The 22,348-nt window shown below is 34.1% G+C and overlaps 1 protein-coding gene and 1 pseudogene across 1 annotated transcript; both read left to right on the top strand.

Annotated features, from left to right (window-relative positions):
* Positions 1 to 113: 113 nt before the first annotated feature.
* On the top strand, positions 114 to 3,332 carry LOC120117750 (annotated as a pseudogene).
* A 5,835-nt stretch (positions 3,333 to 9,167) lies between these two features.
* On the top strand, positions 9,168 to 18,644 carry LOC120117840 (WD repeat-containing protein 48-like). Its single transcript, XM_039138033.1, has 18 exons — positions 9,168 to 9,422; positions 10,031 to 10,140; positions 11,234 to 11,392; positions 11,871 to 11,936; positions 12,025 to 12,114; positions 12,300 to 12,605; positions 12,866 to 13,002; positions 13,098 to 13,218; positions 14,063 to 14,299; positions 14,730 to 14,825; positions 14,913 to 14,978; positions 15,139 to 15,177; positions 15,270 to 15,404; positions 15,518 to 15,879; positions 17,002 to 17,095; positions 17,498 to 17,686; positions 17,904 to 18,024; positions 18,247 to 18,644. Exons 2-17 carry the CDS (start codon positions 10,042 to 10,044, stop codon positions 18,000 to 18,002), a joined length of 2,295 nt encoding a protein of 764 aa, XP_038993964.1. The 5' UTR covers positions 9,168 to 9,422; positions 10,031 to 10,041; the 3' UTR covers positions 18,003 to 18,024; positions 18,247 to 18,644.
* Positions 18,645 to 22,348: the final 3,704 nt, after the last annotated feature.

Below are 22,348 nucleotides of genomic sequence, written 5' to 3'. Positions count from 1 at the left end.
CTTTTTTTATATACTTGTTTTCAAGCTTACTGTTCAATTCTATTTAGTGGCTGCTTTGCTTGTTTTTATTTATTTATTATTATGCATTATCTTTCTTTATATATTTATATTTGCCGATTGTTTTCCATTGTTAAATTGCTGTTCTTTTCAATCAAATTGTGGAGTTTCTGAGAATTTGCCATGGAGGGAAAAAGTGCAATCAAGAAAGACGTTACTGAAGTAATGTTTTTTTTCTCCTTTTTTTCTCTCTCAATTATTTAAGTCTTTCATGTTGCCCATAGTCACTTTATTTAATGTCCTTGTGGCTTATGCAGTTAATAGGTAATACGCCAATGGTATATCTGAACAATATCATTGATGGTTGTGGAGCTCGAATTGCTGCCAAGCTCGAGCTCATGGCACCTTGCTGCAGTGTTAAAGACAGACATAGCCTTTTTATTTACATTTGATTAGCATATTCTTCGCAGAATCTTGGCGAAGTGTTGTCTGCAAATTAACACCTTTTGTCGGTCTTTATTGATCCACAGGATTGCTTATAGTACTATTAAAGATGCAGAAGATAAGGGCTTGATTACTCCAGGGAAGGTATGGTACCATATTCGAAGATGCTTTGCTGGGTTTAGCTTTGGGATTAATGCATATGAAGTGATTGTTTGATAAACTAACCGGGAAGAAATATAGATCCAAGAACCCTTGAACTTTAGATTGTCTTCTGACTTTATCAGATATGCCTATGATCAAATATGGCAAGGTCTATTTTGCTGCTACAGTATTCTAAGATGCTTTGCTCAGTTTAGCTTTCGGATTAATGCATACTAATTGATTGTTTGATTACCTAACCAGGAAGAAATATAGACCCAAGAACCCTTAAACTTTGTCAGATGTGCATATGATCAAATATGGCTAGGTCTATTATGCTACTTTGCTTGGTATAGTACCGTATTCTAAGATGGTTTGCTCGGTTTAGCTTTCGGATTAATGCATATGAAGTGATTGTTTGATAACCTAACCAACAATTTAATGTTCGACTGTTTTGTAAGACATTATAACGGTACCTCATGCAGTTTTGCTTCAAGACTTGCTTCAGTTAACATTTGACCAAATGAGGACTATTTTCCACATGGAATGGTCCAGCTATGGGACATTTAAGCTAATTAACTTCCCATTTGTTCTGCATATATCAAAATAATGTTGGCTAAAGAGTGTCCTCATCGAACCAACTAGTGGTAATACTGGCATTGGATTGGCTTCCATTGGGGCGGCCAGGAGTTACAAAGTTATTGTCACAATGCCAGCTTCTGTGAGCATCGAAAGGAGAATCATTCTTCGAGCTTTTGGAGCTGAGGTATACCTCACAAACCCAGCCAAGGGCTTCCTGGGGACACTAGACAAGGCTAACGAGATACTGAGGAACACACCTAATGGTCACATGTTACTGCAATTCGATAACCCTGCCAATCCACAGGTAGCATCTTACTGTTATAACATTTCTAATGTTTAAAAGATTTAATGAATTCTTTGTTGAAGATTCATTATGAAACCACCGGCCCAGAGATATGGAAGCGTCGGAAAGGAAAGTTGATGTACTTGTTGCAGGCATAGGGACTGGTGGTACAATAACAGGTGCAGGGAAGTTCCTCAAAGAGAAAAACTCAGCTATCAAGGTTTGTTCCCCATATGAGACTGAAATTCAGACAAAGAGCCAATGTTCTTGTTGATATGTTAATAAGAACATTTTCTTCTTTCGTCAACATATAGGTTTATGGCGTAGAACAGGTTGAAAGTGCCATCTTGAATGGTGGGAAACCTGGTAAGCTTTTCAAGTTAATTTCTTTCACCTTCATTCTTCATTTTTCCTTATACCTCCATTGTCTGTTTTTTTTTTTTATATTATTGGACTTACTGTTGTTTCAAAACTATTAAGTTCAACATCCAGTAAGTTACACTTTGCCGTAATTCATTTTCTCCATGCCATGGCCTATGTGATTTTGTCAAAGGCCATCATCTGATCCAAGGAATTGGCGCTGGTGTAATCTTTGATGTTTTGGATGTTAGCCTTCTTGATGAAGTTATCCAGGTAAGTCTCGAAAGCATATCTGTCACTCGGTATCTAATCCCGAAAACCGGTACTGAACTTGTGTTACCTTCCATTTCTTACAAGCCTAGAAACAGCTCTGGGAACTTTGCAATGGGTTTGATTCCTGAAAAATCAACGAATCTCGGCTTGATTTAATTTTTCGTTTTATTAAAAATATGATTTGGGGTTTGTTGTTTATGTTTGGGGTGATTTTTGCAGTATCTGAGGTGTTTGCAATGGATATTTCTCTCTGAACATTTATCTTCAATAAAAGTTATGACTTGGAACAAAAACTATCAGGCATCAATCGTCTGATCCATTGATTATCATATATGATGCCATGTTAGTTTCCTCGTATCGATTCTAGGAAACTTTGCAATGGCTTCAATATCTGTGAAATTAACCGATTTTCATTTCCATGACGATGATAGTGTTTGTTTCCCTTATAGGAACCGATTTCATTCGACAATACCAGTATCAATAATCTGATCCATTGTTTATCCTAGATGATGCATGGTAGTTCCCTGTTCTATATATTTATACTTTCTGCTGTCACAACTTGTTAGGTATCTAGTGAAGAAGCTATTGAAAATGCTCAACTGATAGCCTTGAAAGAAGGTTTGCTGGTATGTTCGTATCTGTTAATCGATTCTTATAACTGTCTCGGTTACTTTTTCTTTGTTTTAACCTTGTTTGCTCAAATGAATAAATCTTGACAGGTTGGTATATCATCTGGTGTGCTGCAGAGGCTGCAATTAAGGTGGCAAAGAGACCAGAAAATACAGGCAGACTCGTAGTTGTGAGTCACATTCCCTTCTTTTAAAATCCTATATGCTATAATAATTCTTGGTATTACTCCGATTCTTCATTTTTCCTGAAATATTAGCGTTTGATATCAACAAATATAAACTCGTATCTGAAACTTATACTGAACACCAAGTAACAAATGTTGAACATCATTATAGCCCATTCATCTATACATGAATGTGCGATGCTGGGATAGGGTTTGAAAACTCAAAATGCTCATGTTATTGATTTGTTTAATCGATTCTGGATCACTGATTGCTGATTTGGTTCAGGTAATTTTTACCAGTGCCGGTGAGCGTTACTTGTCGTCTGCACTGTTTGAATCCCTAAGGCATGAAGCAGAGAACATGCCCATCCATTGATGTCATTATTACACTCGTTCACTAATTCTTTCTTCTTTGCTTTCTACCATCAACTATAACTGCCTGCATTTTTATCCCTTCTAATCTCTGCTCTATGTATTCGGATTTAAGATCAGTGCTAAATATGGATACGTGTTCCATATGAATATACCTAATTATTTATAATTTTCTTTTCAAATATACAGAAATAAATAATTCTGATCAATCCAAACCTTACAACATATTAATATAATTTTTTAATCTGTAATCTTTGGTTTTTTATACGTATATATATATTACTATTTTAAACAATTTCTTGATTAAAGATTAAAAAATTTGAATATGTTTAAAAATGTCAATTATGTCTATCTGCTACATCCTCATTCACATGTGAACTACTATTTCAGTACTATAAATCGTAATGTCATTGTAAACTATTATGTCACAATCAATGGTAATTTTTATCGATTAAAAGAACACGTTAATTAATTTTTTATATTTAAAGATTTAATTAGATAAAAAATAAAATCCATAGTGAATTTCTTTTCAAAAGTTCTAAGTCCTAAACGACCATTAAACCTATAAATGTATGATGATTAAGATTGCAGGTCTAAATGAAATATTAAATAGAATTTAAGATTTGAAGTAAATCCAAATAAGATCGTTGAACTAGAAGAATCCACTTGGAATGGCGAATCTCGAAGTAGAGATCTCAAGATTACTAGAATCTCAACATTATTAAAACAAAAAACTTTATTTATGTTAATATATTATATGTTGATTACCTTGGTCCTGGTGCTATGCTCTTCCGGTATAATTTGTATTTTTATTGAACCATATATTTTGTATTTTTAACTCTAATAGAAAAAGAGATGTTAAAGTCAGCCGCTTAGTTGAAGTTATCAAGGGATTTTAGTGATAAAAGAGAGTTTTTCTCCTTAAAGATCTCGAATTTGAACAATTATATGTACAAGATGTGTACGTGTTAGCGGGTAATATTCTAATTTATATAAGTGAAAATATTAAAATTGATAGGGTTTTATTATTATTTTGTTTAAAAGAATTTTTTTAACCAACAATCAATTACGTTGGATTAACTCTTATCTTTCGCGTCATTCAAGGGAGTAGTCCACATCTTTATAACTAGTAGCATGCAACGTACATCAATTTTTTATATATCTAACAGATGTGTTCTTGTCGTTTTCTCTCTAACTACCTGTTTTTGATCACGTGCATTGAAAACAACTAACAAAATATAATACACACTTTATAAGCTTATCTTTGAGGCAAAAGTTGCTTATTTTAAGTGATGGGAGCTAGTGTAATTTATGATTTATAAATTCAGAGCTGATCTATGCCTTTTATAAACAGTTCAGAAGCTTGAGTTTTCACTAAAAAAACACTTGTTTTCCTTTGTTAAATTACACTTCATTTCGATTAAATTCAAGAATTCGTCATGTACGACAAATGTGCAATCAAGAAAGATGTTATTGAATTAATGTTTTTTCTCTCAATCATTTAAGTCTTTTGTGTTGCCATTAGTCTTCTGCATCTTTCTTTAATCTCCTTGCGGCTTATGCAGTTAATAGGTAATACGCCTATGGTATATCTGAACAACATCATCGATGGTTACGGAGGTCGAATTGCTGCCAAGCTCGAGCTCATGGCACCTTGCTGCAGTGTTAAAGACAGGCATAGCCTTTTTATTTGCATATTCTTCACAGCATTTTGGCCAAGTGTTGCCTGCAAATTAACACCTTTTGTTGTTGTTTATTGATCCACAGGGTTGCTTATGGTATGATTAAAGATGCAGAAGATAAGGGCTTGATTACACCAGGGAAGGTATAGTACCGTATTCAAAGATGCTTTGCTCGGTTTAGCTTTTGGATTAATGCATATGAAGTGATTGTTTGAGAACCTAACCAGGAAGAAATATTATCCGAGAACCCTTAAACTTTAGATTGTCTTCTATGACTTTATCAGATATGCCTATGATCAACCCATGGCAAGGTTTTGCTTATTTTCTCGGTATAGTACCATATTCTAAGATGCGTCGCTCGGTTTAGCTTTCGGATTAATGCATATGAAGTGATTGTTTGACTTTAGACCGTTTCGGTAAGACTTTATAATGGTACCTTATGCAGTTTTGCTTCAATTGACATTTGATCAAATGAGGGCTATATTCCTCATGGAAGGGTCCAGATATGGAGCATTTAAGCTAACGAGCTTCCCATTTGTTCTGCATATATCGAAACAATGCTATTGCTGGCTAAAGAGTGTCCTCATCACGCCTACCACTGGTAATGCTGGCATCGGATTGGCTTTCATTGGGGCAACCAGGGGTTACAAAGTTATTGTCGCAATGCCAGCTTCTGTGAACATCGAAAAGAGAATTGTTCTTCGAGCTTTTGGAGCCGAGGTATACATCACAAACCCAACCAACGGCATTCAGGGGGCGACAGAAAAAGCTAACAAGATACTGAGGAACACACCTGATGGTCACTTGTTACTGCAATCCGATGCCCAGCCAATCCACAGATAAGCATCTTTATTGTTATAACCTTTCTAATGTTCCATTATGTGATGTTAAAAGAACTGACGAATTCTTTGTTTAAGGTTCATTACGAAACCACTGGTCCGGAGATATGGAAAGTCTCAGAAGGGAAAGTTGATGCACTGGTTGCAGGCATAGGGACTGGTGGTACAATAACAGGTGTGGGGAAGTTCCTCAAAGAGAAAAACTCGGAGATCAAGGTTTGATCCTCATTTGAGACTGACAAAGAGCCAATATTCCTGTTGATGTGTTGATAAGAACATTTTCTTCTTCTGTCAACATATAGGTATATGGCGTAGAACCGGTCGAAAGTGCCATCTTGAATGGTGGGAAACCTGGTAAGCTTTTCAAGTTAATTTCTTTCACCTTCATTCTTCATTTTTCCTTTTACTGTCATTCTCAACTTCTTTTGATGTTATTGGAATTAATGTTGTTTCAAAACTATAAAGTTCAACATCCAGTAAGCTACTTCTTTCCGTAATTTGTGCAATATCTTGTACTTAACTATTTCCTCCATGCCATGGCATGCGTGATTTTTGTCGAAGGCCCTCATCTGATCGAAGGAATTGGCGGTGGTGGAATCTGTGATGTTTTGGATGTTGGCCTTCTTGAAGAAGTTATCCAGGTAAGTCTCAAAAGCATCACTATCACTCGATATCTAATTCCGAGAACTGGCTCTAAACTTGTGCTACCTTCCATTTCTTACAATGCAAGAAACAGCTCTAGGGAACTTTGCAATTGGTTTGATTTCTGATTCATAATATGATCCATTTTTTATCCTATATGATGCATGGTAGTCTTCTATTCCATATATTTATACTTCCTGATGTTTATAACCTCTTATGTATCTAGTGAAGAGGCCATTGAAACTGCTAAACTGTTAGCCCTGAAAGAAGGTTTGCTGGTATGTTCATAATTACGACCGCCTCGATCACTTGTTCTTAGTTTTCCCTTATTTTTTTGCTCAAATGAATCGATCTCGACAGGTTGGTATATCATCTGGTGCTGCTACAGAGGCTGCAATTAAGGTGGCAAAGAGGCCAGAAAATGCAGGCAAACTCATAGTTGTGAGTCACATTCCCTTCTTCATTTTTCCTGAACTATTAGTGTTTGGTATTGATATATATACTCGTATCTGAAACTTATATCATTCATCTATACCTGAATGCACAATGAGGAGATGGAGTTTGAATACCCAAAATACTCATATTTGATTTGTTTAATTGGTTCTGCATCACTGATTGTTGATGATCTTCATTTTGGTTCGGGTAATTTTACCCAGTGCCGGTGAGCTTTACTTGTCGACTGCATTTTTTGAATCCATAAGGCATGAAGCAGAAAACATGCCCATCCATTGATGCCATTATTACCCTCATTCACTAATTTTCTACTTTGCTTTCTACCATCAACCATGCCTGCATGCACTTTCTCCCTTCTAATATGTGCTCTATGCAATGGCGGAACTATGTTAGGATATAGCCCCTCTCCAAATTTGGAAAAATCATCATTATATCCTTTGAATTTTTTAAGAAAAAATAATTTGGCATCCTCAGGATATTTTATAATTTTTATTTACCCCTTTAACTTTTTAAATGTTTACATGAATATATATTTATATGAATTTTAATAATTTGGTGTATTTAATTTAAATTTTCACCACGATAAATCACAAACATACCAATTTAATTTCTCGTGTCGACCGAGCACCCATTAACCCACTTAATGGATTTTCTTAGTGGACTCAATATTGGACCCAAACGAATGGAAATTGACACAAAAATGTGACAAAATGAGGTTTTTGCTTTGCATGCTGTAGTCCAATGACCTAGAAAATTATTTAACCATCTCAGGATATTTATAATTTTATTTACCCCTTTAACTTTTTAAATGTTTACATGATATATATTTATATGAATTTTAATAATTGGTGTATTTAATTTAAATTTTCACCACGATAAATCACAAACATACCAATTTAATTTCTCGTGTCGACCGAGCACCCATTAACCCACTTAATGGATTTTCTTAGTGGACTCAATATTGGACCCAAACGAATGGAAATTGACACAAAAATGTGACAAAATGAGGTTTTTGCTTTGCATGCTGTAGTCCAATGACCTAGAAAATTATTTAACCATTTTACGTATATTTTGGGCATAAAAATTGAGCCAGAATTCTAAAATTTCAAATTTCTTTATTACAAGTGATCATTGTTACTGTTGTTTTCATCGTCGCCTTTTATCATTCATCACTTCATTTTTTATTGTACTTCTCAATGTATGGTGGAAGAACCGTCGCACTTCCAAATCGTTACACTTCTAAATTATCGCGTTTGTACTAATTCGATAAAAGGCAACAATATCAATCGTAGAAACAAGTGATTTTGGTCAAGGAATGTTCGGCCAATTATATGACATTAAGGGGCGTTTGGTTAAGGTAATCTAAGATTACCGGGGAATGTAATATATTTCTCCCGTTTGGTTAGTCAACATTTTCAGCCCTCAATAATATTTTATTACCAACAGTGGATTTTTATGGTATATTATCGGGAATGTCATTACCTTTATTCCTTTAGGTATTGTTAGATTACCGACGTTTTGGACTAAAATGTCCTTAATTTATTTTTCTTCAAAAATATCATTCTTCTGTCGTTGAATGATAAAAATTCGACAAATGTTTAATTACAAATTTATCTTTAAACTATTTTAGATTTACAAAAAAAGTCTATAATTAGAATTTTATATGAAGTTCAGGGGTTAAAATAAAATTTTACCCTTTCATTAAACTTATTTATCTTTTGAATTTTTAAAAAAAAATTATATAAATTTTATGAATTTAAATTTTTTAAAAATATATATAAATTAATTATAGTAGAATTCAACTTGTTAAAAAAACAAATATAGAATAAGGACAATTTAGTAAAATATACATTCCAATAATCTTTTATTCGTTTAACCAAACACGGTAATCATACATTCCTGTTAAACCAACCAAATACAAAATACAACATTCTCAACAATCCTATTATCTGATAATCTTTTATTTACAATGATAATTTTACATTTCGTGAACTAAACGCATATTAAAGTTTTGGCCCGTTAACGGTGTTGATGTTGACGAACAATAATAAGATAATTAAAATTAGAGCTTTTAGGAGTTTTTTTTTTTTTTTGTAATTTTGAAAACTGGGTTTTTTTTAAAAGATTAATAATTTTAAACTGGATTAGCATTACTAATCGAAATCCTCGGGCGGGGGCATGGGACAGGTACAGTAGTTATCTCCTACAAATGCTCTTGATGTTTTAAACGGTGTCGTTGGATCGGTTTTTCCACAACACCGATAAGCCACTTTCGCTTCTATTTTTCCTCACTTCCTCTTTTGACTTTCAAGTTCAGTTTTTACGAGAAGAGTTTTTTTTTTCCTCCTCAATTCATTTATTTATTTAATGATCATCGCTTCGCCTAAATCTCTGTTTCTTCTTCTCATAGCGCGTTCAACGCAAACAAAAACAATAAATAATTAAAAAAAAATCAAATTCCGAGACGCACTAAAATATTCTAGGGTTTAATTACGTTCCCCCTTGTTATCACTGTTTAATTTCCATCGACCCTCGATTTCTTCTTCAAACTACTGTCTCGGTAAGTTCAAAGCTTGGTCTCCTCACTTTTTTTCTCATTTTTTATCCGATCATTGATTTCGCGCGCTCTCTACCATATTTTTGGTTTTCTTATCTGTTTATTTCTTTAGTTGACTTATTTTTGGTTAGATTTTACTTTTTTGCGGATAGCTTGTTTATATGTATGATTTTTATTGTTTTTAATATTAATTTATCTAGATTGATAACTTCGGTTAAGTATTGTCTGAATTTTCATCGTGTTCATCGCAATTTTAGAAATCATGTTCAATTAAGATAATAATTCAAATTTTAGTTGCAAGACTTACTTTTCTTGTTTTCGTTTTTTTAGTTGAAACTTGATTTTAATGAGAATTTAGTTGTGAATTTTCAATCAATTTCTGCAAATTCACGCGGAAAGATATTTTTAACTTTTAAAATAGTAGATAATTAGGTCTACTTTGGTAAATTTCAATAGTTGCATCTTATTATTATTGTTGTTGTTGTTGTTGATGATGATTTTTATTGCACAATACAGGATATTCTTACTTAATATATCCTGTTGATATTCAAATATTTAGTGGGCAATGACATATATGTGCCAGAGTTTTTAATTTTCATTCCACTTTTTATCTAGGGGTCACTGCAATGCATCGAGTGCCCAGTACTGGGAACAATTCTAATTCTAGCCGACCACGTAAAGAAAAGAGGCTGACATATGTATTGAATGATTCTGATGACACAAAGGTGAAGTTATTTTTGTTTGTCTCTCTCTCTCTCTCTCTCTGTGTATGTTTTCCTTTTCTTTTTATCTTTTTGTATTTTCTGCTTATAATTGTTTTCCCTTTTGAAGTGAACAAGATGACTTTCTCGGTATTTGGCAATCCTGAGGAATTTGCATACTCATATGTTATTAGGATTCTAATTGTTTATCTATGTTTTCACTGTGATGTTGCATTTTTTTATTATCGGTGTTTAAGCTATTTTATTTTTATATTTCTTTAATTTTATGCATTACTGAAGATGGAGGGTCTCAAACTTATAATGATCCATAGAATAGTCATTTAAGTATGTTTTTTTTCTTTTACATGTTTAGGTTTACAATACATTGCTATATGTTCTTTTCATCAAACTGAGTTAGAAATTGTATATATTCTATGATGATAAACTTGCTGTATTCAAAATCTATTTGGGGTTGGAGCTTGCAAACATCCTTTTCCAAGATACACCTTTTCTAGTCTCATTATCGAATGCTTTTTATCCTTTGGATTGGCCATAATTCACACACACACAAAAAACATTTTGTATCTTAGCAAAAGAGGGAAGGGTTAGGATGTTTCAAGTGTAAGATATCTCATTGTTTGAGGAACCCTAGATGCTGTAGAAGTAATGGATTGCCTGAAAGGGCATTTTAGTTCGATGTAGATTCTTATCCAAGAATTGTAGCATTTGGTGATGACATGTAAATTGCTCGAAACATGTAAAGTGTATGCTAACCAATAACAAATGTTTCTTAAGGGAACTGGAGTAGGCTACCCTGAGAGAACACAGATTATTTATAAAGTTTATGGTCATACTAAATTAAAATGAAAAATAACGATATGTGTTTTTAGTAACTAATTCTTTATATTATCGATGCTTCTATCATTATACATTAATATAGGCCATCATGTTCACAATAAGCTTGGTTAACTTTGCGTATGATTTTCCTTATATTCTCAATTATAAAAGTAATTATCTTGAATTGTAGATTAGTTGATCATTGTATCACTTTATTTTGGGTACTGAATCTAGGCACTGATGTTTCTCTACTTTGATATATGTATATATATATTTGCAGCATTCTGCTGGCATAAATTGTTTGGCTGTGCTAGAGTCATCTGTCTCTGATGGGTTTAACTATCTCTTCACTGGAAGCCGTGATGGCACGCTTAAGAGATGGGCACTGGGAGAAGATGCTGCCACTTGCTCTGCTACATTTGAGTCACATGTTGATTGGGTACCTTCTTTTTTTCTCTGAGCATGACCGTCATACTTTAGACGATTTTTTAATTGCTAACTTTTTGTTGGAAGTATATGATAATATAATTATTAATCTTTTGGTCTATTACAATGCAAATATCTTGGAAGCAAATATCTTTTGGTCTAATACTTTTTGTTGGGGGTGGATTTCAGGTTGTATCTTGTAATTTCTTATGTTCAATGAAATCCTAAGGCACACTTTTCCTCCTTCCGATGATTAAGGAGTTTGTCTTTAAACTCCTTTAATCAAGAAGGGGAATTTTAACGAGGCCTTCAATTCCTATCAAAAAAAATATTATCATATGAATGATTGCTTACCTGTTCAACAAAAGTATTCGTGTTGAGAGCTTTTTCGTCTTCTTTTCCTTCACTTCGTTAAATTCACCATCTAATTATCTTATATAACATACATCTCTGTAACTGTGTAAATTGTGATTGGGAATTTCCTTGTGCAGATAAATGATACTGTAATTGCTGGTGAAAATACTCTTGTTTCCTGCTCATCAGACACCACATTGAAGGTTTGTTGTTAATTGGTGTATGAGATGTAGCTGTTCTCTTTTTAATTTGTTAAGTATTGACATGTGCTCTTTCCATGTGGTACACCAGACATGGAATTGCTTGTCTGATGGGACTTGTACCAGGACACTTCGTCAACACTCAGACTATGTTACATGTCTAGCTGCAGCTGAAAAAAATGTAATTTAATTTCTATATTAAATTTTGTTTGGATTTTATTAGATGCATGGATGAAATGCTCATGTCGGTGTACTATTGCTAATTACGTTTCATGGTTAATTTGGTTGTTTAAGTTGTGCATCAAGACTTGTTTTTTAATATTATAGAAATAGAAATCACTTTCTGATTCTTTTTTAATATTTTAGAAAAATGTGGTTGCCTCTGGGGGTCTTGGGGGGGAGGTTTTCGTATGGGATATTGAAGCTGCAGTCACTCCAGTCTCAAAGTCTAGTGATTTAATGGAAGATGATTGTTCCAATGGTATCAATGGTTCTGCAAATTCATTACCTATATCAAGTTTGCAAACAATTTGCTCAAATAACGGTCTTACTGCCCACACAACTCAATGTCATGGATATGTCCCCATTGCTGCCAAAGGCCATAAAGAGTCAGTCTATGCATTAGCTATGAATGATAGTGGATCCCTTCTTGTATCTGGTGGAACTGAGAAGGTAAGTTTTGCTTCTTTCTGAAGTCAATTTTTATGAAAATTACATATTTCTCTCCCCTATAGAATTTTTTTATTCTTATCAACAGTCCTATGCTGCAAAATATTTTGAGAGCAATGAGTGTAGAGACTAAAGTCTAAACCATATTATGGCTTCATGTGTATATGTTCACTTTTGTTTTGTAAGTGAAATCGAATTGGGGTGGATGCTTTTTCTTTGACATATTAGGGAGTTTATCATTGTCTGACGGGTTCTTCCCTTGATTGTCTTTTAGTGAATTCTTTTATTTGTTTCTATCCATGTTCTTATGTTCTGTATTTATTATATTGGTGAAAAGTTTGATAGACATTTTGTATTCTCCCAGGTACTGTTTATCTGGGTCCTCTGATTCCATGATCAGGTATGTGCAATTCACTGTTGCATAACCACATGTAATTTTCAACAATAAGAAAGAAAAGAACTTGCCTTTTAAATGGTCATTATTTTATGTTGTAGACTATGGGATCTTGGTCAGCAGCGTTGCGTGCATTCGTATGCTGTGCATACAGATTCTGTTTGGGCACTTGCAAGCACCCCGACATTTACTCATGTTTATAGTGGTGGTAGAGATCTTTCTGTGAGTACATATTCATACCAAACCTTATTAGCATAATCTTTATCGTTTTTGCCAATGTTTTGACGTAGAATTTTCCAAGTAACCTGTGCTGATACAGTGCAATTGGCTTATAGTATTTTAGGATTTATTGAGATTAAAGGATTGTAAATTACTAGAATAATTAGGGGTTCTATTTATTTATATAGGTTGAGATTGGATGGACCTAATAAAAGATATAGAAATCTAATCCTGGGCTATGCTGATAATTTTAGCAGTATTTGTAACTGGTAAATTAAGGTTTAAGGATTTAATTCGATAATGAATGAACGTTAGTGGTATTTGGATTTATTGGAAGTATTCAAGGCTGGTAATTAGAGATAAGACGAAGAATAAGTGATCTTGGCTTCATACCTAAGCATTAGGACAAGGGTTGTTTAACAGTTCTGAAAGTTCTCATAAGTTGTTCGCTAGTAATTAAAATAGATCGTACTCATCCGTAGATAATTTTCCTACAAAGACATGGGATTAGTAGGAAACTCCAAAATTGACTTAAACAACTCCTAAGCAATGAATAAAAACCTAATAAAATAAGACAAACCCAAGTAAATATGGTTCCTAGCATCAAATTCTTATGAAACTATATGCGAATGAATGAAACAGAAAACAAATAAAATACTGCAACTTAAGCTCAAAGAAAGGTAATGTTAAGACTTGGTGTCTATTCTCGCTCAATTATATGAATCATTCTGATATCGAACAAGTGCAATACTTCCAAATCTTTTTAGAATGTGATCTTGGCAATTCTTGACATTCTCTTATGCAACTTCTAATAACTACCTTTAACTCTCAACTTGCACTGGTTTAGTTATATTTGACAGACTTGACAACAAGAGAGAGTCTTTTGCTTTGCAAAAAGGAACACCCAATTTTGCAGTTGGCATTGCATGATGATAGTATATGGGTTGCAACGACAGATTCTTCAGTTCATAGATGGCCTGCTGAAGGACGAAATCCTCAGAAGGTCTTTCAAAGAGGTGGTTCGTTCTTGGCTGGAAACTTGTCTTTTTCAAGGGCAAGAATTTCCTTAGAAGGGTCTACCCCTGTAAGTATAATTTGTGTGCGTCCGTAAAATGTGCATTAAATAATATATCTGTTTGTATGTTATTGCTTACAGCAATCACCTTGTTCATGATAAGAACTTTTTGTATCACACTCACACATCCTTCTTTTCTCGTTTATTGATTTGTGTCAAGTATCATTAAATATACAAACTCTGTTTTGTAGTAGGATTTTTTTTTTTTATACACTTCAATTGTAGTGAATTTTTCCTACTCATTTAGTTATTAGTGGTTCTATTCATTTGTTCTTTGCTCACCTAACCCCAAGGAAAAAAAAGAACAAATATTGGATTTTATTTTCATTAATCACAATGTGCTTTGTTATGGATACCTCTTCGAAGTTTGAATGTCTATGGAATTTGTTGTAACATTTTCTACCATCCCTTTCGTGTGCTGCCGTTGTTATTTGTTCAGGCTGCAGTTTATAAAGAACCAATCTTTTCCATTCCTGGAACTCCAGCAATAGTTCAGCATGAAATTTTAAATAACAGAAGGCATGTATTGACTAAGGTAAATGTGGTTGTACTCATATTTGTTGTTTCAAAGATATTTTTTTGGGAAATTATTATTATTACTGTTTTTATTATTCTTTGACAGGATACTGCTGGTTCAGTAAAGCTCTGGGAGATAACCAGGGGTGTTGTGATCGAGGACTATGGACAGGTGAACTAGATTTTGTTTCCCATTTTCTGTCCTTGTTCATTGAGTAGAAGTGTCTTGCACTTTGCTTCACTTACAAATTTGGTACTCATAGACATTTGTGTATGTATGGATATATTATTTATTGAATGTATTTATCCATTCTTTCAATTTCGCTGTCCAGGTTTCATTTGACGAGAAAAAAGAGCAGTTGTTTGAGATGGTGAGATAGCTACTCATTTGAAATTATATCAGTTGAAGACAATGCATCCGTTCTTAAGGAATTTACTTTTTATCTTTTTGAAACCAATCTAGGTAAGCATTCCGGCATGGTTCACTGTGGATACCCATCTCGGAAGCGTGTCTGTTCATTTAGACACACCCCAATGCTTTTCTGCGGAGATGTATTCTGCTGATCTAAACATAGCTGGCAAGCCTGAGGATGATAAGGTTTTAGATTTTTTCTATTGATTTCGACAATCTTAAGACACATATACCTGTGAGAAGTGGTTCAAGAACCCTTTGATTATAATGTGGATCTGGTGTTGACTTGTCTTTGACAGGTTAATCTAGCTCGTGAAACCCTTAAAGGTCTGTTGGCTCATTGGATGACCAAAAGTAGGCAAAGACTTGGTTCCCAGGCTTCAGCTAATGGAGATGTTTTATCAGGAAAAGATAGTACTGCAAGAAGTCTTGCTCATTCAAGAATTGAGGTAGATGGAAATGCTGAAAATGACTCCGTGGTCCATACTCCTTTTGAGTTTTCCATATGTTCCCCTCCGTCAATTATCACTGAGGGTTCCCCAGGAGGTCCTTGGAGAAAGAAAATTACTGAATTGGATGGAACTGAGGATGAGAAGGACTTCCCTTGGTGGGTTTTGGATTGTGTTTTAAACAATCGGCTACCACCACGAGAAAACACCAAGTAACTTCTGTGACCTCATTAAACTTTCCTTTGCTTAATTTAATGTTAAGTAACAAGTTTTTGAGGAACTGCACTGCATACATGTGCCGAGGCAATGTTAAGAAAGGGCATTAGTTTCGGTTCTCTAAATAAGGCCTAAATTTCTCAATCGCAGTTCTATTTCAGTTGATTTCGTAGGTTTCCCAATATGATTTTATTTCAGTTAATTTCTTTCCTTTCTAGAACATGGTTGATCCTTATTTAATGGAGAAATAAACCTAATTCGATTTTTTATCAAAACCAAAGAGATCTGGATCTCTCTTTAACTGGTCCTAAGGTTTTACACTCCCTTTGATGAGTATTATCAGCTTGGAAGGTGCATGATGACCTAGTCAGAATTCTGCAATTATCGCTGCCTTCATTTTGGTACTCTGGTTGGCAGAAACCGTTTATGAGATTTGGTTAGCTTGAAATAGACTGGGACTGTAGAGCTTTATCAGCAACCTGGTCAATATTTTCGGGTAGATCAATATGTTGGGGTGGGTTATTCATGGATGGACTAAATTAAATAAAGCACATTTTTTAGGAATTTGGAGAAACTACCTCTTTAGTGCAATTTGAATGAAGAATATCAGTTGCTTAAATTCTTTTTTTGAAATTCTCCATTATTTTTGAGAACCTTGATAGAAATGAAATCCTTATCTAAATCTTTTATCCAAACACAACCTAAAGAGATTTGGGTCTCTCTCTAAAGAGTAATAAGGTTTTAGGCTTCCTTTGATCGTACTTCTCTATTGATCACCCTATGACTTGATCCTGTTTGCATTTTAGGTAACAGTACATTGAACTGTTTATTGGTTGACCTTGCAGTCGATGTGTACCAGCACAGGGATGAACTTAAAGAAGTGCCATTAAGTGCACAGTTCCATATGCCTTTTGTTTTTAACTGTTCCTTTAGTCCTTATTGTCTGATATTTTTCTTGTGTCTGCAACTCTGCATTTCTCTTTATTTAGGAGAAAAAGAAATATACTTTTACATTGTTGCACAATACTGCTACATTAAAAACCATGGATAATTATTTATTTTGTTTATTCATTTTCTCTCTCTCAATTGATGAAGGTTTACTCTTCATTTTTTTTCAGGTGCAGCTTCTACCTTCATCCATGTGAAGGTACTGCTGTTCAGATCCTCACTCAAGGGAAGTTAAGTGCACCTCGTATTTTGAGAATACATAAGGTATTCCTGTTTGGTTTTCTGTAGGTCCTTTTTTTGCATTACATGTATTAATAGAAAGTAGCAAATGTTTGATTCTATACAAATTTAGATCAATTGGGTTAGTACACTAGAATCTGTTTCATGCTTTGGAGCATGGACTGAAAAAGGGCTAAAAGAATATTTAGTTAATGAAAATACTATTTTAGGATACATAATTACATATACATCAATAGTATCTTTAACTTTGGTGTAGCCGACACAATATATCAACAAATTTGAATAATTTTCTGTATTAGCTTTCTTGAGCGCTTGTTTGCTAGCAATCTATATCAATGCCGAACAGTTTGTCATATACAGTATTTGTATATCAATATTTATATTTTTCCTATTATAATGTACGTTATCTCCTATATGGTTATGTAGGTTGTTAATTATGTCATAGAAAAGATGGTGCTTGGGAAACCAATTGATACTGCAAATACTGGTGGGTCATTTGCTCCTGGGCTTGGAGGACAATTGCAGCATTCAGCTATTGGAGATGGATCTTTTCGATCTGGATTGAAGCCTAGGCCAAAGCTCCGGCCTTCTGTTGAGATTGTATGCAATAATCAGGCAAGTAAACCACATTAGATTTTATCATGCCATCGGCTTAAGAGCCTTGATCCCTTTTTCAAAACTGTAGTTTATTTTATCATTCTCCGGTACCAATAATAAATCTTACTGTGCGGTGTTTTGAATCAACATACTAAAATTATTCATTCCAACTTGTTTAGTTCAACTTCAATCCTGCTATGATGATCTCTCATTCGATTGCTACTATATGTTCCAGGTCTTATCTCCAGACATGAGCTTAGCTACTGTGCGGGCTTACATCTGGAAGAAACCTGAAGACTTGGTCCTTAATTATAGAGTGGTTCAGGGCAGATGACCTTATCGACTTCTGGGAGCAGGTGAGTGGCTAAGTTACGTGTATTGCTTTTAACTAGTTCTGTGCAAAAGTTGGTCAGAACTGAATTTCTGGGCCGAAACTGGCTTAGTCTATTGAGTTGGGTCTGTTAGAACAGGTTCGGTGTAAGTTGATTAGTAATAGCAGTTTTAGTAAATTAACTTGTACAGAAATTCAGTCCATCGTACAGTGTTTGAACTGAACCCTCTTATGTGTTGGGCAGCAGGTTTGTATCGGAGTCATACTGTTGTGAAGTGTTTGGAATTGTATTTTGTTCATCCTAGGTTGCCCATAATATGTTGGATCCTTGTATATTGGAAAGAAGATGAGTGGTTTTCAAGCTGGAGGCATTCGCCTGACTTCATCAAGACGATCATCTTTAATGTTTTCAAAGTCAATCAGATGCTATCGTAAAGTTTTGGTCTTTGTGTAGTGCATGCTTTCACCATACATCCGAGAAAAGTCCGTACGGTCGAAATGCAAGCGGCAGAACAATTTGTAAACTCCGGGGGACAATCAGCTCAAGGTAAAGTTAGTGCAAGGAAAGCTCTGTAGATTTGTATTGTGGGGGAGATATTATAGAAACTATTGTTACCAAGTGTGTTTCTTTTCTTTTTCTTTTTGCCCTCTTGGAAATAAAAGGACAATTAATTTGTGTTATATTGTCTTGATTTTCTAGAATTTTTTTTCTAAATTGGATCAATATTACAAATTGCGCAAAATAGGATATAAAGAATACATTCAAAGTTCCAACATCATATAGGGATCAAAACCATGATTTAACTAAAGTATACAAGCAACATTCCCCAAAAAGGAAAGACATTGGATAAAACAATATCTTTACGTGGCATCCAATTTATAACTTCAAATTCTAATTGAAACTTGATCTAGATTCGGAGAAAACTTTTATTGTTAGGTATATATATGGAGCTCGTGAGTGGATGGTTGGTTTGATTGAATAAATGATTTTGTCGAATATATAGGGAAGTTTTGTGGAAAGACATTTTAATTTAAGGTTTAAAAACAGTAGAAATAGGTTTAATTGAAAATGTGATGAAAATATAACATTTTAGGTTGTATTTAACTTAAGACATTATATTTTTTTCTCCATATTTTTGGTTATATCTATTTTTACTGTTTTTAATCTTAAATTATACTACCGTTCCTGAGATTTTTTTTCGGGAAAAAACCCTGAAAATTCAAAGAACGGGTGATGATTAAATTTCGCAGCCCTGAAAAAGAAAAAATGAAACAAATAGGAAGAAAATCAATTTTTGTTATTTTATAAAGAGCTAAATGATATTTAGTTCAATAAAAAATAGATAAATATTTCATTTAAATTAATTGCTTGATTGATTAATCAGATAATAATAATTATAAATTAAATATGAACTCATTTATTTTTATTGAATGATGAAAGTAATATTATATGTTTAAAAAATATCTTAAAATTATAATTATTGTTGAATTCATTGAGTGAATGATTACAAAAAGTCTTGTTCTCACGTTTCGGATTTGAGTAGCTGTGTTTGCAGGACGTATATATTATTAATAATTAAGAAAAATTATTAAAAAATATTACTTTGTTATCATTTCATGTGAACAAAACTCACTTATCGTACTTCAACACCTTCTAATCTCTCTTTTAGTCTCTATAAAAAATCAGAGTCAAATCTACAAAATATCAAAATAGTATCAACAATTTTATCTTGAAGGTATGAATATGCAGAAAGTAATTAACACGCAATTTACTTGAAAAACCTTCCATTTTTCTCAACTTCTTGTAGAAAATATTATAATTCGGGTTTGGTAAAAAGCGATGCCTAATAATAATTACAATTCTTTAATTCTTTTCTTGTAACTCAACTTTGCAAGAATTTTGCCTGACCATAACACGTTATGTATATTTAAGTTTATATTATTTGAATTTTTATTTTTTTTTTATAAAATATTCAATAAATAAGATAAGATATAATTTTTAAACATATGAGAAATTAAACATATTTTTATTTGGCAGTCATCTCGAGTCCGGATAATATATTTGAACTATTGAACTATAATATTTTTTTTCTTGGTAAGAGGATTTGTATACATTCACATCAAGTTAAAGTGATTCTGTTCTTCATCTTCTTATTCTGATAAGAGTGGGCACTAAATTCTGCACTGTGAAGGTCAAATCCATACCAGAATAATATGAAATTTGCATGTTTTCAGACAGCTAATGGAAGTCATTATCCGATAAATAAAACGAATCTGATTCTTTAAATAGTTTTCTCAATGGAAAAACCTGGGATTCTCAAAGTTTATGGCGTAGGATCCTCAATTGTTGATGTCATTGTCTCTTTCGTCATTCAAGCTAAAAGAACGCCAATTTTTTTCTATATAAAGAGAGCTTCAAACACCTTTGATAAGTAAGAAAGAAAAGCCCAAAGAGTTCTAGAAAAAAACAATGGACGGATATGGTTACACGTACCGGGGCAGCTACACGACCTACAACAGCGGCGCTGTTCCACGAGGGAGCGCCGATGGGTGGAGCAAAACAAGTTATGATTCGGATCATAAGTGCCAGCCTGTGTACATTGATTCCAGTGGGAGGAGGAACCCGGTCAAGTCTTACATTACTCCGAACGGCAACACCGAGTATTACGTTACCAAAACCGAGGTCGTGGAGGTGCCGACTTATGTGGCCGAATACAAGCAAAGCACCCCTATAAGAGTTGACATGGCGACAGACTACGGTAATGTCGAGCGTAAGCCGATCACTAGGCCCTTAAACCCTGATAAATGGCGGAAGAGCTCGAGTCCTGTTTGGTATCATGGCGAAGAGAAAGGGAATCGACCATCGAGTCCTGTTCGGTGTCATGGCGAAGAGAAATGGAATCGACCATCGAGTCCTGTTCGGTATCATGTTGAAGAGAAATGGACTAAGCCTTCTAGTCCAGTTCGGTATCGTGTAGAAGAGAAATGGATCGATCGCCCTTCGAGTTTGAGTCCTGTTCGGCATCATACCGACGAGAAATGGATCAACCGGCCTTCGAGTCCGGTCCACGAACGTCCGCAACAAGTTGAGGATTTCCTTACAAAAGTCCAAACCCAAGCTAGCCGACCAAACAAGTTCGGTCCTCTCAGTGCAACATATTGGCGCCAGACACCAACCGGGACCACTGAAACCGGCAGCGGTTCATGGACTAAACCAACTAACGGCGGGTCTAATAATCTTAGCCAACCAACGAGTGATATCGGCACCGCCATGGAATACTTAAAAGAAGCTGTTAAACCACCGCCTTCCAGGTATGGATATCCTAACACGATTGACAGCAGAGAAGCTGAAAGAAGATACGGCGGTGCAACTGTCGGGCCGCCGCCAATGGGCAGTTACGGCAGAACCATTGACAGCAGAGAAGCTGCAAGAAAATATGGTGGCACGGCAGTGTGAAAAAACTATTTATGGATGAATACAAGTATGCTTTAGGAAATAAATTGGGAGTCCGTGTCAGTTTATTTACTCGTTTTGGCTTGTTTGATGATATTTTAATGAAGTTCGTTGGAAAGATGGCCCTTTATGTACTACAATAAGCTATCTAAGTTGATGATTATATACATTTGAGTAAATTATTTATTTAGTTATCATCATTTTTGCTTTTGGTTTTGATTATCTAATATTTTTTCTTAAAAAAATAGATATATTTTAAATAAAAAATAAAAAATTAAATAAAGGATCAAATAAATAATTTTTCTTTAAAAAATCACTCTATTCCCAACCAAATCTTTAACTAACAGAATATATATTAAATAAATTATTTTAATTTCAATTTATGTAAAAAATAATTAATCTTGTATTAAAAAATACAGAAAATAACGGAAAATCGAACCGAATAGGAGTAAAACAGCCAATATTTGCTTTGATTTGTGTGCAAAGAGAATGCTACTTACTTCACTACGGGAGTTACCTCCCCATTAAACCCAGATTTTTTTCTTCTATTAATTTCCCGACAATTTTCAAGTATTCAATAAGAAAGAAGTACCCCGAATTTTTACTTATTCATAAGGTTGGTTACCCTTTAATTTCATTTTTGTTCTTTTTCATAATTTCCAGATCAATTTATTTTTAGAAATTGCTTTTCCTTTATTCTGGATTGTTATATATATTATTTACGAATTTTGGTATGTGGATCATGGGGTCATGGTGCCTCTTTTATTGTTTTTGCGATAGATTGCGAGGATCAAACTCATGTTTTCTATTGAGACGTTGGTGTCTGTTTGGCTGGTTAGAAAGTTTTAGGAAAAGGAAAGAAAATGTTAGGTCTTTTCGAGCTTGGTGTTTCTGG

This window comes from Hibiscus syriacus, unplaced genomic scaffold, assembly GCF_006381635.1.
Source record: "Hibiscus syriacus cultivar Baekdansim isolate YM2019G1 unplaced genomic scaffold, ASM638163v2 tig00110321_pilon, whole genome shotgun sequence".
Classification (NCBI taxonomy): domain Eukaryota; kingdom Viridiplantae; phylum Streptophyta; class Magnoliopsida; order Malvales; family Malvaceae; genus Hibiscus; species Hibiscus syriacus.
Note: the sequence above shows the minus strand (reverse complement) of the source record. Positions and strands in the feature narration are given on the sequence as shown.